Source organism: Lygodium microphyllum, chromosome 7 (genome assembly GCF_053477565.2).
Source record: "Lygodium microphyllum isolate KBCC chromosome 7, Lygodium_microphyllum_v1.1.10, whole genome shotgun sequence".
Lineage (NCBI taxonomy): Eukaryota > Viridiplantae > Streptophyta > Polypodiopsida > Schizaeales > Lygodiaceae > Lygodium > Lygodium microphyllum.
The window spans coordinates 125,911,605-125,926,556 of record NC_141141.1 but is presented as its reverse complement, the minus strand read 5'-3'; the positions used below and the strand labels follow the sequence as shown (position 1 = coordinate 125,926,556).

General features: G+C 40.2%; 1 protein-coding gene across 1 annotated transcript in view; it reads right to left on the bottom strand.

Annotated features, from left to right (window-relative positions):
• LOC148033916 (plastid transcriptionally active protein) overlaps positions 1 to 14,605 on the bottom strand; it is a 63,023-nt gene extending 48,418 nt beyond the window's left edge. The window contains exons 1-2 of the mRNA XM_087681898.1: positions 14,404 to 14,605; positions 4,105 to 4,239 (exon numbers count right to left, since the gene is read on the bottom strand). Of these exons, the coding sequence (XP_087538024.1) occupies positions 4,105 to 4,230 (126 nt within the window). The 5' untranslated portion in view covers positions 4,231 to 4,239; positions 14,404 to 14,605. The remainder of the gene's footprint in view (positions 1 to 4,104; positions 4,240 to 14,403) is intronic.
• Between the last annotated feature and the right edge of the window lie 347 nt (positions 14,606 to 14,952).

The window sequence follows — 14,952 nt, the reverse complement described above, 5'->3', positions numbered from 1 at the left end:
ATGCAGAACAATCTCTATGGCCTAGAAAGGAGAGGTGGCAAAGGTAGTGCCGACTGGGAGATGCATATACTCTGGGGGGTGGGAAGCAAAGGTCGAAGTCGGCAAGCATTGGTGGTATGTCTAATGATGCCACAATAGGAGCACCCAGTAATCTGGTCATCTGTTGGGGAAGAAGCTATGGATACCAATGTGCCTTTCTAAAGAAGGAAGAGGTCAGCCGCGAACCATAAACTGCAATGTTCGCCTCAAGGGCTGGGAGGGCAGTGGAAGGGCTCGAAGTGAGCTACTAATTGCAAGGAGGAGCTGCCAACTGCCAAGGAGGAGCCGACAACTGCAAACACAACCTGTAGCAGTGAGGGAGGAGCTACCAGCTACAGAATATCACCGCCAACAATCTAATTGAGCCACCAGTAGTAGCAAAGAACAGCCGCCAACTAGCAGGGAGAAGCCGTCATCAATGCTTAAGCCACCAGTAGCAGAGAACAACCGCCAATAGAGCAGGGAGAAGCCGCCATCAGTGGCTGAGCTACCAACAGCAGAGAACAACCGCCAATAGTAGGGAGGAGCCACCAGCTGACTGGGAGGTGGAGGCAGCAGCAGTAGCCCTGAACGCACGCTAGAAAACAACAAATGCAGAAGGGAGCACCGCCAGTTAGGATATTGATGCAGCGGAAGAAGAAGAGAAGTGGATGCCGAGCCACCGGTCTTTGCCTTCACTGGAGTGGAGAATCTTTGCCACTATTTGAGCAGATCCAGCTTTGATACCATGTCAAAAGATGACGTACTAGCGAGACAATAGGGTTTGTGAGGAGGAACACAGAGTGAACTCAGCAAACATGGAGAAGAGAAGAGAAGAGAGAAGAAACTTTGATGAATGGAACGATGAAGTTCTGAATCATGGAGTGAATGTGATACAAGGGAATAAGGGTATCGTAGCACAAGGAAGATGATGAAGACACCCACGAACCACGAACTGCAATGTCCTCTTGAAGGGGTGTGAGGGCAGTGGAGAGGCTAGAGAGAAGAGGTGATGGACTGAATGAATTAGCTGTGTAGAATGAGTGACAGAGGCAGCCTATAAATAGGCAAGAGACTGTCTAGGGCGGCGCTCGGAGGGAGGCCGCGAAGAGAGGCCGTCAGCTGTCTAGGGTTATGCCCCACTGTGGGCGCCCAACCCCTTTTTGGGGCTATCAACTATGAAACCCTAAAAGCAAAACACAAAACGCAAAACACAAACTACATGTGAAGGGTTTCTCAACACAGTGTGTTGAGCTAAAACATGCATTACTTGCTAATTAGCCTCTTAAATAGCGCCCCAAAATACACTTAAAAATGCTCTTTTAGAGTGAAACCCTAAAATGGGGAGTGGTTCGAGAGAGTTCAGTGGAAACCCTAATTTTTGGAGCACCCTTCCACATCTATAAATAGACAGGCTACCACCATTCAGCCTTATTCCGTCTGTGCAGGTTTCTCACTCCACGTGCAGATTTCAGCCATCAGCCTCCTCCCTCGTGGCTATCCAGACCTCGAGATTGTTGCCACTCCATCCATGTTTGCTCCTGCTGCCGGTGCCTTCATCCATACTGACGTCAACTGCTGGCAACATCATCATCTACTACGATTTGGTCATCCAATCATCGCCAGCCACATCAGACATTGTTTCAGCCTGCTGTTTACAGTAGAATGTGCATAGTTTCTAGCCCCTGTTCGGTGGTACACTGCTGTGTTTACCAGTTTCCAGCCTCCAAACTGCTGAGTTTTGGTGATCAGCCTGCTGCCATTCACAATTCAGCTCTCCTACACTCCAACTGGTAGTCACAGACTTGGGATCCGTCTCCGGTGGATGTCACACTCCGACATTGCTCTGCCCTTGGACACACTGTACGCTCTTACATATTCACTTCAAAGTTGTGTTCTCTCTCTCCCTTTTTCTGTTTGTGTTTGAGTATTGAGTTTTGCCCTCTGTGTTTATGTCTGTGTCTGTCTCTTTGTGTTTCTGTCGTGGTCGTACACTCTGTGTGTCCTCAATGCAAACCCTAGCAGTTTTCTTCACATAGTGATCTGGTTATCCAAGGACTTAGAAATCCCCATAGAGGAAAATTCAAAGAGAAGTCATCGATATTCAATCAACTTAATCTTAAGGTCATCGCAATCAGCGATTTTGAAATTTTGATGCTCATGATGGAGATTTATATGATGGCTACTATGCCAAGCCCCAAAACAGTCAATCAAGTGTGCCTACCACTTTGATGTAGGTCCCACAGGTTCTAAGAGTCCAGAGCATGTCTCATCAAATTTGACCAAGTGGTATAATTAGACTCGTTAAAACAGGTCTAATCATTAAAGGTATGCGTTAGCAAATGAGGAAGATGAATCACAAGCTATCGGATAGGATCTCTCAAATTTGGCTGCCAAGATGTTGGGTAGCTGTGATATTAAGCCCCACCTCTCTTCTTACCTATCTAAACCCAAGTGAACTCCCCAATCTATACTCATATCAAGATTTGTGAGAAAACCAATTGACTTACGCTAATTGATTTTTGGTCCTATTGCTTTGCAAATATCTCCAAAGCCAATCTCCTCCTCTCCACAATCACCACCTCATTCTCAACATATGGTCTATGTTGTATGTATGAATCTTTCCATAAAGTCTCAAATCCATATTTTGCCAATCAGTTCATGTTGTTCTCTGAAAGAGAGATGATTTTGATCTTCAAATTTTAAAGGGCCCTAGAAATAGGGAGCGGTTATTACTAAAATCAAATATTTTTGCAACCCAACAGCTGCAACCAAATTTGGTTGTTGTGTGTCTAGTTTTTAAGCCCAAGAAGCCAAGCGCTAGAGAGAAGGCAAGTGGCTTTAGCAATTGTTATCCAAGCTTGGTCTGTCCACTTGTTCAGCTCCACAATAAGCAGCTCAAAACTTGTCTTTTGCAGCTCCACTTACCTCTTTAGACTTGAGAGCTTCAATTTCCATACAAAGGGAGCTCTCTTCACATTTTCATCAAGTTTCTTTCATGTAAGTTGTTACATAGCATTAAACAAGCCAAGGCAGCCAACCAGGTAAGAACAGCTGTGTTTTGAGGTTGGAACAGCACCACCCACCTCTGGCTGAAGCAAAGGCTGTGGTGGCAGCAATAGTTGCGACATGGACAGCAAGTCCTGATTATGTTGACGATGATGCTAGGGGATGGAGCAATCATATACAGCAGCAACAGGGGCAAGCATGGTAAGGTAGATGGCTGGCATGGAGTAGGCTATACATGGACAAAAAGATGTGGTCTCAAAAATGAATCATGCAGTTTCAAAGTGTGGTTCTTCAGTTGGCCCCTTTTATAGAGGAAAGACATTTGTCCTATCCAAACTCAATATTGAGAAGTAAATTTCATCTTTCCCTTTTCAGGGCTTCTTTCAAGAGAGAAATTTGGCCATAAATTTGTGATTACTTAGCAGTATTTTTCGTCTGATTTGGCCTTGTTGCTAGCATGTATATGTGCAGCCATTTCCCATTTGGCATTAAAGACCATGTAATGACCCTTGCAGAGCTAGAATAATCCATATGAATCAGCACAAAACGAATTGCAATGGCATAAAGCTATGCACTACAAGGGCATCCTTGGTTTGTCAACCTACCAAACGACCATGAAAGAGACAAATCTCTTGCCAAAACACACCTAACTGAACACTCTTTCCTCGTTGAGTGAGTAAGTTTGCTGCAATCCAAGCCATCAAAGATGCAATGTAGTCTCCAATCGAACTATGTCAAAGGTCTCGCCACATCTACCTATATTAAAAAAACCAATTGCTTTGTGTAGTTTTGCATACCCAACACTTGCACTCACAATGCTTATATTATAATTAGCCTATCATCAAGGCACAAAACCATGCTGAGCATGATGGAAACCTTTGTGTGGAATGTCCTTAAGGTTTAAGCCCTTACAAGATCATAGTAATAATCAGCTTGTAAATGACAAGCATAAAAGTGATTCATATGCAATTTAAGAGGTTATGACAGAATGTATTTTGGGTGCAATCCTTGTCCAAACTTCTTGCCAAGAAAAGAGCATAACACCACACACACACACACACAAGGGTAAGATAGCACCTTCTTTGATTCAACAAATGCTTGAAATGCCTGGATGGAAATATTTGTAGCCAAAGACAAAGTAAAAGCCCCAGCCATTATTGCCCCTCCAGCTGTCACAACCAACTTTAAAGGACCTCCTCTCATGATGAAAGGCTGCATCCATAATATTGAAATTTTCATGTTCTATACAGTGTATCACAAGCCAGTAGTCCAAAGTAAAAGCATGCATGCCTTCAAACAAGTGAGTTACATGATTATTTTAAATAAAAGAAACCAAAACAGCCAACTCTGAAAGACATATCGAGTATGACCACTGCTACCTTTGTTATTTCTTCTCTTAGGTATGGTTTGGGCATGTGGTATCGGCCAAATGCTATTTCAACTGGTTCCTCCTCTTGATTTCCATTTAGATTGTGATTGGAATTTGCAGCACAGCATCCTTTGCCTAATATGCTGCCCTGTCATTAAGCCCATGGCTTTCTCGATAAATTGTTGGCAGATTTGAGTGATCATTTCCCTTACCACAGATTTGACAAAAATTTCTAGATGTTTCAGAACATGCCTTTTGTTTTGAGGATTGCTTTTCACTTCTTTGATTGGGTCAGTTTGAGGCTCTCTGGAACATTTGGACATCTTCAGACTATATGGTCTTCAACGGCTCCAATATGTTTCACCTATTTTAGGAGACCTCTTGTATGACTATCTTAGGCTCCATGATATCAAATTGACCAAGATCAGTGCTCTCTTGTTTTGCTGTTTTCTTATATTACTTTATGCTCACACTAAACATCATCTTCTTTGTACATCAATACCATAGAATTCAATCCCCCCAAAAAAAAGTCTATGTGATTTTAGCCAGTTCTTTCTTTGAAACTGAGCCTTGGACATTCAAACATGCCAATTCCCTTTTGCTTCACACTGGCTCTCTTACTAAATGGCATCAAAGACTTATCAAAATTTGGATCAACCAATCACCACTTATGGAGAGACATTTCTTATGGAAATGTATGTTTCACGTTGTTCCTTTAGGTTCTATGCTTGCTGTCAAAAAGATTGCTCCTGATACTTCTAATAGATATGGGACTCTTCATATGACCTCTACATTTTTTGGCACCGTCAATATTCTCATACCCTACATAAGACCTCTACATTTTTTGGCACTGTCCATATTCTCATGCACTTATTCAACTGTCCTGATCAGATCAAAGCCTTATGCTATGTTCTTTTCTTCGATGACTTTGGACACACTAGACAATATGGAAACTCCACAACCTGGCTGCTTTGGAGTCTATTCTTTTTGAAGGTTGTACTTATTCCAAAAGATCTTTATGCCAAACTCTTTCTGACAGCCTTATCAGAACAACTCGACAGACCTCAATATGGCCCTTTCTATGAGCACTACTGAACCTTTTTTGACTGCAATCACTGGCAGTTTTCAGCCACTTCGTACATTGATAGCCCAAACATATCTTTCCACTAGAGAGAGAGAGTTGTATTAATATCTATAAAAGGCAAATCAAGCCATGAGACAAAATAGATACATCTGAAGGTCAAGAAACTGTCATGTTTCACAAGTAGAATAAAGAAACTATAATCTAAAATGAAATATCTAGCTAGGAAACAATTAATTGAGAATACTAGAAAAAGAAAGCACTATGGATCTAATACAATGTGGAACTAATATAGGAGCAGTATCATCACAAGATACCTCTCATGGGTGTATCCAACATGGATTAGCTGAAGCCACAAGGTGGAGCAACTTGCGGACTGGCATATACTATGGGGGAGTTTCGAAAACAAGGAAAACGAAAACGGAAAAATTGGAGTTTGGAGTTTTGGCCAAATTTTTGAAAGGAGGAAAAGAGCGTTTCGGATTATATACTAAAATAAATACGTGTTTACATAGGTATGTAAATATATCAATATCTACAACAACATGTACCCAAATTTCATACAAAATTTCGAGTCTTCATATCATAATGCATATGGTCGAAATCATGATTAATTACATGTGTCACAAGTGAAGACTTAATGGTTAAGACAACCCAGACTCAATTTTCAAAACTTTAAATAACAAAATGAATTATAATTTATAACTCATCAATTATTTGAAAAGTGACATCAAGAACGGTGGAACCAATGTACATAATTAAGTAAAATCAAGATATATGTAACTGTGTTATATGAATAATTTGTCCAAACTCTAATGAGTACTAGTAACTATTTAGTATCAACATCAATGAAGAATTATGACATAATCATGTACATATGATATGTGTAATGCCATTGGTAACTGGTAACTACAATGTTAAACTGACTCCTAAGGTATCATAACTCTAGTCTCTAGAGTCCATGAGTCATGACTTATCTAGATTCCAAGGATCCATGCACCATCTCCTTATCCAACTCCAATGACCCTGATCAAAAAGATGATAAAGCAGCTATAACCTCAACCTCTTACTCTAGCTCTAACTCCCATTTGTGGCCCTCGCTCTACTCACTCTAGCCCTCCTCTATGCAAGAGTCTAATAGACTAGTATCTATAGCTCTTTATAGAGCATAAAGTAGATATCTCGCTCCTGTGATATTTACGAGATGCCATACATCTTCTCTGTAGAAGATGAACAAGCTAAGATATGAGAGAAGTTTCAACATGTTCAATGTACATACATACTACAATTTATAATCTAACTTTGAAGCAACGACAATATTAAAAAGTTGCATTATACATAATACAACTCATTACCTATGAAAACTCACGGGATAGAGCAATCCTCTCAAAAAGTTGAAGATTGCAATGACAAAACATTAAACGCTCCAATTAGACTATTAGAAGCTTGTTTTTCTTTTTAGTATGGAATATGGTCAATATGCTACAGTTCCTCTCAACAAGCCACAAACTACAATCTTGTAAGAAAACATGAATGACAATGCGTTTCTATTCAAATTTAAAGAATTGAAGTTCAATAATAGATAAGCCACAAAATCAACATTTAAATATGCAATAGATTATAGATCTTAAGTTACATGATACATTAGATTATCAAAACATTAATGTCATGACTCACACACCAAAATAGAAGCACAATTGGCATATCTCTCCTACCAAGAGATGGATTGAAGCTCTCCAAGCTAGCTATAGATCAGTCAAAATAAAAAAAATGATTGCAAAATGCCAATAAATCATCCTCGACTCTCCTTATCATATCTAGATCATCCCCTACTATGAGCCGCCTCATGTACTCCATGAAGCCCTTCTTCAACTTCTCACTAGTCTACTACTCCTCACTGCGCCAGAGATGCAATATATGTATAGCAGCCTAGATTGGTTTATGAAACCAATCCCATCATGCATTTCACACTACACGAATCTCATCAATACTTAAAAGAGATGGATAATGGGATCGTAGATAAAATAAGTTAGAACAATCATCAATAAGTTTTTAACACTAAATAATTATCCATGTTACATATGTAAAAGTTAAATATAACTTACTTGTATTGGGAGCAAAAGCTATTGCAAAGCAAGGCCTCACTAATTTTATCCATATACTCGTAAAGAAGACCCAAAGCACTCTCCTCAATATCAATGATGCCTAAGATAGTGTAAATAAGAGTAAGACTCTTCACTAATATCTCTACCTCAGCCCACTAAATCTCATTTAAAACATTACGTCTGAAAGCAAAAGCCTTTGGAGACTCTCTCTCACTCCATGTCAGCCACTTCTAGCATACAATGATCTGTATCAAACTTGGATGGACCCGTATCAATCTCTCCAATACAACAAATAAATAAGTAAATCTAGTAGTAGAGGGCTTCAATAGCTCAAATATACTATTGACTCAAAACATGGTAATGACGGATAGCTTTTTCTTCACAAATCTTACTATGTTTGTTGCTCACTTGAAGATGTCATTCATCCAAGATATTTACCCAACATCTTCAATGAGCAAGTCGAGACAATGCGATACGTCCATACTATGCCAGGAAACTCATCATCAAGCATACGTCCATGAACACACAATTACTTTCATTATCTATTACCACCTACACCACATTTTGGACTCCTATGTCAATGATGATATGTTAACATGTGCTCAAATGAAAGCTCTTGTAATGGGAAGACCTAAGGCAAAGGCATCGATAGCCTTAATGAATGTAGTGTCTTAACATAAAGACATCAAAATATTATATACATTCATTCAACACATATCCAATCATCCATCATATAAAATTGTGCATCCATATTTCACTCATATCTCCTTCAAGGGCTCAAATTGAGCCTTTATGGATGCTTTTTCCTTTCGAAACTTCCATGTGAATAATGTATCTACAGAGGAGTCTTCCCACTCACACCCTATGCGGCTTATTGCTCTAATCATCTTCTTCCATTGATGTGTAGTCGCCACATTGAAAGAAATGGCACACATAATAAATAAGCGTATGAGCTCCCTAGTTACTTCTACAATAGTCTCCCTCTGAAGTATTGCATGGACACTTGCGCCATACAAGAAGTCATTTTACCCGCCACCATTAGAAGATGGCAATGGAGTCCTTTTTGCACTAGGACTGGGTACGGAGATAGATGCACTTCTTTTTTATGGATCGTTAACACCTTTAATTTGGCTAGTGCTACTAGACCCACTAGCCTCTCCTTGCTCCACTTGTGTCTCATTACCTCTATATAGTGTTGGATGAGAGGATTCATCCTCTTATAGCTCAATCCCCATATGTTTTCCACGCCAAAGATCGGGACTTACCATTACTTCTACGAGTACATTTACACAAGGCCCAATATCCTTGTTGGGGATGCATGCCAAGCAGTCTTTCACACAAGTTATACTCCCCAATTTCTCCAATCCATAATAGCTGCATTACTACTTCTTCAATCCACCAGAGCCCTCAAATCCCTTAATTGAAGTGACATGCATCCAAAATGGATCCGGCACCATGATTAGAACTTAGGAAACCTTGGCTCCAAACTTTCAACTTGAAGAAGCAAAATGATGGAGGTTGAAGAGCTTTAAGGCTTAAGCCTTAAGGTTAAGGCCTTAGATAATGAAAATTCGAAAAAAGTTAAGAACTTAGAAGAAAATTAAAGGAGGAGGAGAAGAATAGAAGAAGAAACAAGAAGAAAAGAATCTAGAAGGAAAGAAGCAAGGAGAAAAACTTAGGAGGAGGGAAGAAGGAGGAGGAGGAGAAAAGAAGAAAGGGAAGAATTAAGGGAGGAGGAGAAGGAGGAGAAGGAGAAGGGGGAGAAGAGAAGGAGGTGATGGAATGGGCAGCTACAAGAGGTAGTGAGGCCTAAGCAAAAGAAGGAGACAATTGCGAAGAAGACAAGCACAAAACTGGATGAAGACGCGTTTTTACTTTGGACAATCCAATCTACCCGTCCACTGCAAGATGCCAAAACGTCGCTTTCCCATTCCCATTTCATCCCAAAATGACCATTTTATTTCGGGGGCCCTAAAATGCCGTTTCAGGATACTCTGGACTGGCTGGCCATGGGGGACATACTTTGTATCTCTTGGTGATATTATCTGAGGTGACTTCCTATGGTGAAACCACCAATCAGCATCGGATATACTCTAAGTATCATGTGTAGTTATAGCTTTGAAAAAGTCAGTGAGGGTGCAATGCCATGAATCTACAAGGTATCTCCCTCCAAACTATAAGAGGTGATTTCTATATTGGCATAGCTCGAAACAAAAGAGTCCAAGGTAATGCTAATCTAGGAAATACATTGCCTTAGATAGTGGTCCGAATCTCTCTAGAAATAGATAGTGAAAGCACCCTCTCATCTCCCAGTGAAAACAGACAAGAGGGGAGAGGTGTAAAGCACCCAAGAATATATACACACCCAAAAGCAATGGAGACTTAAGAACACAAAGAGATAGGGCTGAAATCTTCTTCTTCCTCACACAAAAGAACTAAGTCTACAACATGATAAAAGACTAATATGAAAGTACCACAACATATGTACACACGATCACTAAGTGTGAATCCGCTAGGAAAGAGGAGGTGGCACAATAAATATGCCATAACCAAGGACGATGTATAGTCACGTCAATCACCTAGCACGCCAATGAATAATATTGTGCCACGTCACCAAGGCACCTAGTGTATGCCAGCTCATGTAGAGCTCGACATCTCAACACTCCCCCCCACGAGCTTAACATGAGCTCATGAACTCCAAGCATAGTCTTGAAGCATTGAAGCTTCTCAACTCCCAAGGCCTTGGTGAAAATGCCAACAACTTAATCCTTTGTGCCAACATGAAACAAGTCAATATCACTTGCTAGAAAACTAACTCTTCAAACCAACTATGTAGTTTTTAATCACCCACAATGATCAAATCATCCACATATATAGTAGTGACCACAATATCTACATCACTCTCACATAGATAGAGTGAGAAATCAGCCTGTGCTTTGTGAAATCCAATGCTAACAATGTATTTTGTAATCCTATCATGTCATGCTCTAGGTGCTTACTGCAACCCATACCACACCTTATGAAGCCTGCATACATAATCTGAATGATTCTCATTCACATAAGCAAGTGGCAACTCCACATAAACTTCCTCTAGCAACTTCCCCTGCAAGAAGGCATTCTTAACATCCATTTGATCCATGATCCAACCTTTTGATCCAGTCACTGCTAAGATAAACCTTATAGTGGCCATTTTAGCCATTGGAGCAAAGGTCTCCTCATTAATAATCAATACCATGAATTTGCGCATAATCGCAACTAGTCGTGCCTTTTAGGACACAATAGATCCATCTGACTTATGCTTTTGACCTTGTAAGCCCATTTGCAACCAATAGCTTTCTTGCCTTCAGGTAAGGGCACCAACTCCCATATGTCATTATCCATAAGTGTAGCCATTTGTTCATCCATAGCACGATCCCAATACTCATTACACATTACATCCTTTAAAACTAGTGGATTTCATATCCTACACAATCTTAGTCGTGCATACATAGTGATAAGCTACATAGCTATCATATGTCAATCGTTGCATTGGCTTTCTCACTCTACTTAATCTAGGTAGACCTGGATCACTACCAAGTACTTTAATATCCTCTTGTACTTTTTGCACACCAAGTGTTTTAATAGATGGAATTCCAAACTCCTCATCCAAGCTGTGCTCAAAGCCATCTAAATCAACATCAACATGAAAAAATCTTGATGATACATCTCTCACAGTAAGTGAGTCCTCAACTTTCTCTTTAACTTTTATTAACATTAGTAATGTACTTGGTGGAGTAACCTATGATCTCAATCTGCCACTCCAAAGTCTATCAACAAAACCATGACTAGGAAACTCTTGTGGTTCACTCAATGTCTATGACTATTGCCATGTTTTTTGCATAGCCACACTCATGCTCATCAATCTCAACTGCATTTTGCACATTACTGTACCAGCTACTCATTTCATCAAAAACAACATTCCTACTAACTCCCAGCTCACATTAACAAGATTATAACATCTATATCCCTTCTGCTCAAGAGAATATCTAACAAATACACATTTTTTTGCTTTGGGATCCAATTTACTACGCAACTCATCAAGAATATGCACATAAACAATACATCCAAATACTTTTAGATGGAATAAATTTGACTTTCTACCCCTAAACTTCTCTTCAGGCGTTATATCACAAAAAAAAACTCATAGGAGAGGTATTCTCCCCCTCCATCCGATCTTCTACATAGCAATCTATTTCAGGATGACTTACATCAAGAGTAAACAATCTGTCAACACGTTTCTCTTTTGCAATCAACCTGAATTATTTTTTACATCTTCTTCATAACAACAATTAAATGTGAATCAAATCTACAATCCCTATTCTACCATCTGACCAACAAAAACCAAGTTTTTTGTAATATTTGATACATGCAGCACATTAGCCAAGTACTTGGTTTTGCCATCTTGCATACTCAAATGAACATTTTCAACATGAGTAATGAGGTGAGCTATATCATCCCCTACCTCCACATAGCCCGGAGACTCTAGACTATGGAACTCTCTAAACTATTCTCCATGAGAAGTCATGTGGTAAGAGACACGTAAATCTACATACTATACATCATTCTTTGATGAACCATTAGCAATCATATTATTCATAAAGTGCTACATAACAAATAATTGTTCACTTTTGTCATCATTGTTTCTGCTATTGGTATGAAGATATGCTAGGGTTTGCATTGAGGAAACACAATATGTACTACCAAGACTAAAACACAAAGACTCAGACAGAGACAAGCAAAACTCAAACCCTAAATGCAAAATGCAAAATGCAAACCCCAAAAACTCAAAACTTAAATACGAGGACAAACACAAAGAGAATAAACTCTTGTTAAGCTAAAAATGCATTAGCTTCACCCAATAGAAAAGAGATCGGTAGCCAAGTAGACATGGAACAAACTGCAAAAACATGAAAAATCAGCAAACCAACAACATTGGCTATATGATACCATGTGAGCATAACATTGACAGAAAGCAAGAACACATGAGCACTAGCAACTCAAAGTGAAAAACATTGGAATCCATAAGATGAAGCACAAGACGTGCCATACAATACTAGCAAGGCACCGGCACAATGATGACCAGTAGCAATGCCTCTAATCTCCCTCTTTCCAAGGATATGCAAGATGATGCAATACAGCAAGAGAGAGGGAACACAGCATACATAGAACCCTCAGGACACATGGGACAATTGAAGAAACCCTAAAATGGGCTGCCCAACTGCCTTTGTCAAGCACCCAACTAAAAGCTAAACATAGTGTCTAGAGACCATCATACACACTAAATTAACAAAGTAGACTGGTCAGATTGGGCCATCATGATCACATGAGCATCTAATGATTTTATGTATGTGATTATGGCACACGGTAAAGAGGAGATGCATGCACTAATTTAATGAAAGCCCACATAGATTAAACCTTTGCACATGACATGACACAAGATACAAGCATAACATAGAAACATGTAGAACCAATACTAGCTCACCCCCAAGTATTGGACTAGCAATGATCATGTCAAGTCAAGTTCTCATGCAATGGACTATTGCTCCATAACCCACCCCTATGTGTGGATGAGACTGCCAAAGGGCCCAAAGTCCAAGTGTGCTAACACATGAGATGTAGCACAAATGCCCTCAAGCCACTTTTATACTATTGCTTAACTACCCTAAACTTAAAGCTACTCAAACCTATTGACTTGATGGTTAATGCTACAAGCACCTGTCCTGGACCACACGTTTGGATATTAAAAAACCTAATATTGAAATGTTGTAACATCTCAAAAACTCTCTTTGAGAGTCTTCAACCTCCCAAATGTTCTATGCACCAAAACAAGAAGCCAAGTCCTCAACCAGAGGTAATCCAAACTTCTTACTTCATGTTCCATTTCCCCTCCAACTCCATGCAATAGTATATATGTTGTACACAGGTTTGTTCCTCTATATGGAACCCAAGAAATACTCAAATGTTCAGCCCATGAAAGGACTCAAAACTGTCAACCCATTACCTGCAAGAGAGTGTCCTCTAAGTCTCCTATCACCTGCAGTGCTAAAAATTCAAAGCCATAACGAAGGTAGGGGACTATTCTAAATTTGGCTAAAAAGGCCATCTTAAGGAGGCCTGCTCTTGCACCTTGTCCTCTAGCAGCAAGAAACAAAGCCTGCGTGATCATGCAAGTATTCTTTCTCCTACATCCATTCTTGAACCTACTCCTAAGCTAGCAACTCAATTGTATCATTGTTCGCCAGTGACAAGACACTATGGTTACTCGAGGTAATGTCAGAATTGAGCCTATTAATATTTTTTATAAAAGTGCAAGCTGCAGCTTAATCAATACAGACTTTTTGCCGTGCACTGGGTTGCCAGCTATCTAAGTTTGGAACCCACCATCAAACTCTCAGAACCCTTCAAAGGCCTCTTGGCCATTGTGATTTTCATGTATACAGTGCATTGGAGCTATGGCCATTCCCGTGGCACAAACAACAAGCTGCACAGTTTTCTTCTTCACTCCAGATGGCAGACCCCAATGTCTAGTACGTGGAGGAAGCATGTTCCATCAGATAGATGAGAAGGAACATTGGGGATACTTGAGGATACCCGAATTCAAGCGCTCTTGGACCAAGGCAGCCTCGCAACAAGTTCTCAGGCTGGCTCACAAACAGGGACCGTAGAAGTGGCTTTTATACTGAATTATTAGCTGGGTAATGTACTCTACGATTATTGAAATAAGAACGATCATCCGTCGCCATGGAATAGATGAATTAACTAGATGGAGCGAGAACTCTTACAAGCTGGAAAATATGGAATTAGACGTCTTCCCTTGTGGGCCACCTCGCAACCATGGTTCGTGTGCAGACCAATCCTCGCGAATGGACGACCCAGAGCAGCCAAGCAGCCTCGAATGCAGGGAATCCTTTACCAGACTCGCACCGGATAGTTCCAAGTCTCGTGGGACCTCTCCATGTAATACAATTTCTGTTGGCTATTGCCATGCTATCGTTATGTGTTGGGGAATCTAGGGGAGATCTACCATGTTTTCTATAAAGGGGAAAATTATCTCCACTTAATTAGATAGGATTGCCCCTTAGAGTGAGTGTGCCAGGAAAGTTACACTTCACTTATCATCGGTTTTTTTCAGCACATACCTCAGGAACAAATGTGTTTTCCCCATGCACTACAATATTCTTCTTCACTTTGCTTTCACAATTCTTTTGATGCACTCAACTATCCAAAAGCATTCATCCAAGCAACCCTCGTCTAGTGTGCCCGAAGGAGGTCGAACTCGGAGGTGAAGGAGGTCAATTGAAAAGTCCAATTAGCGAAACAAAGCATGCTCA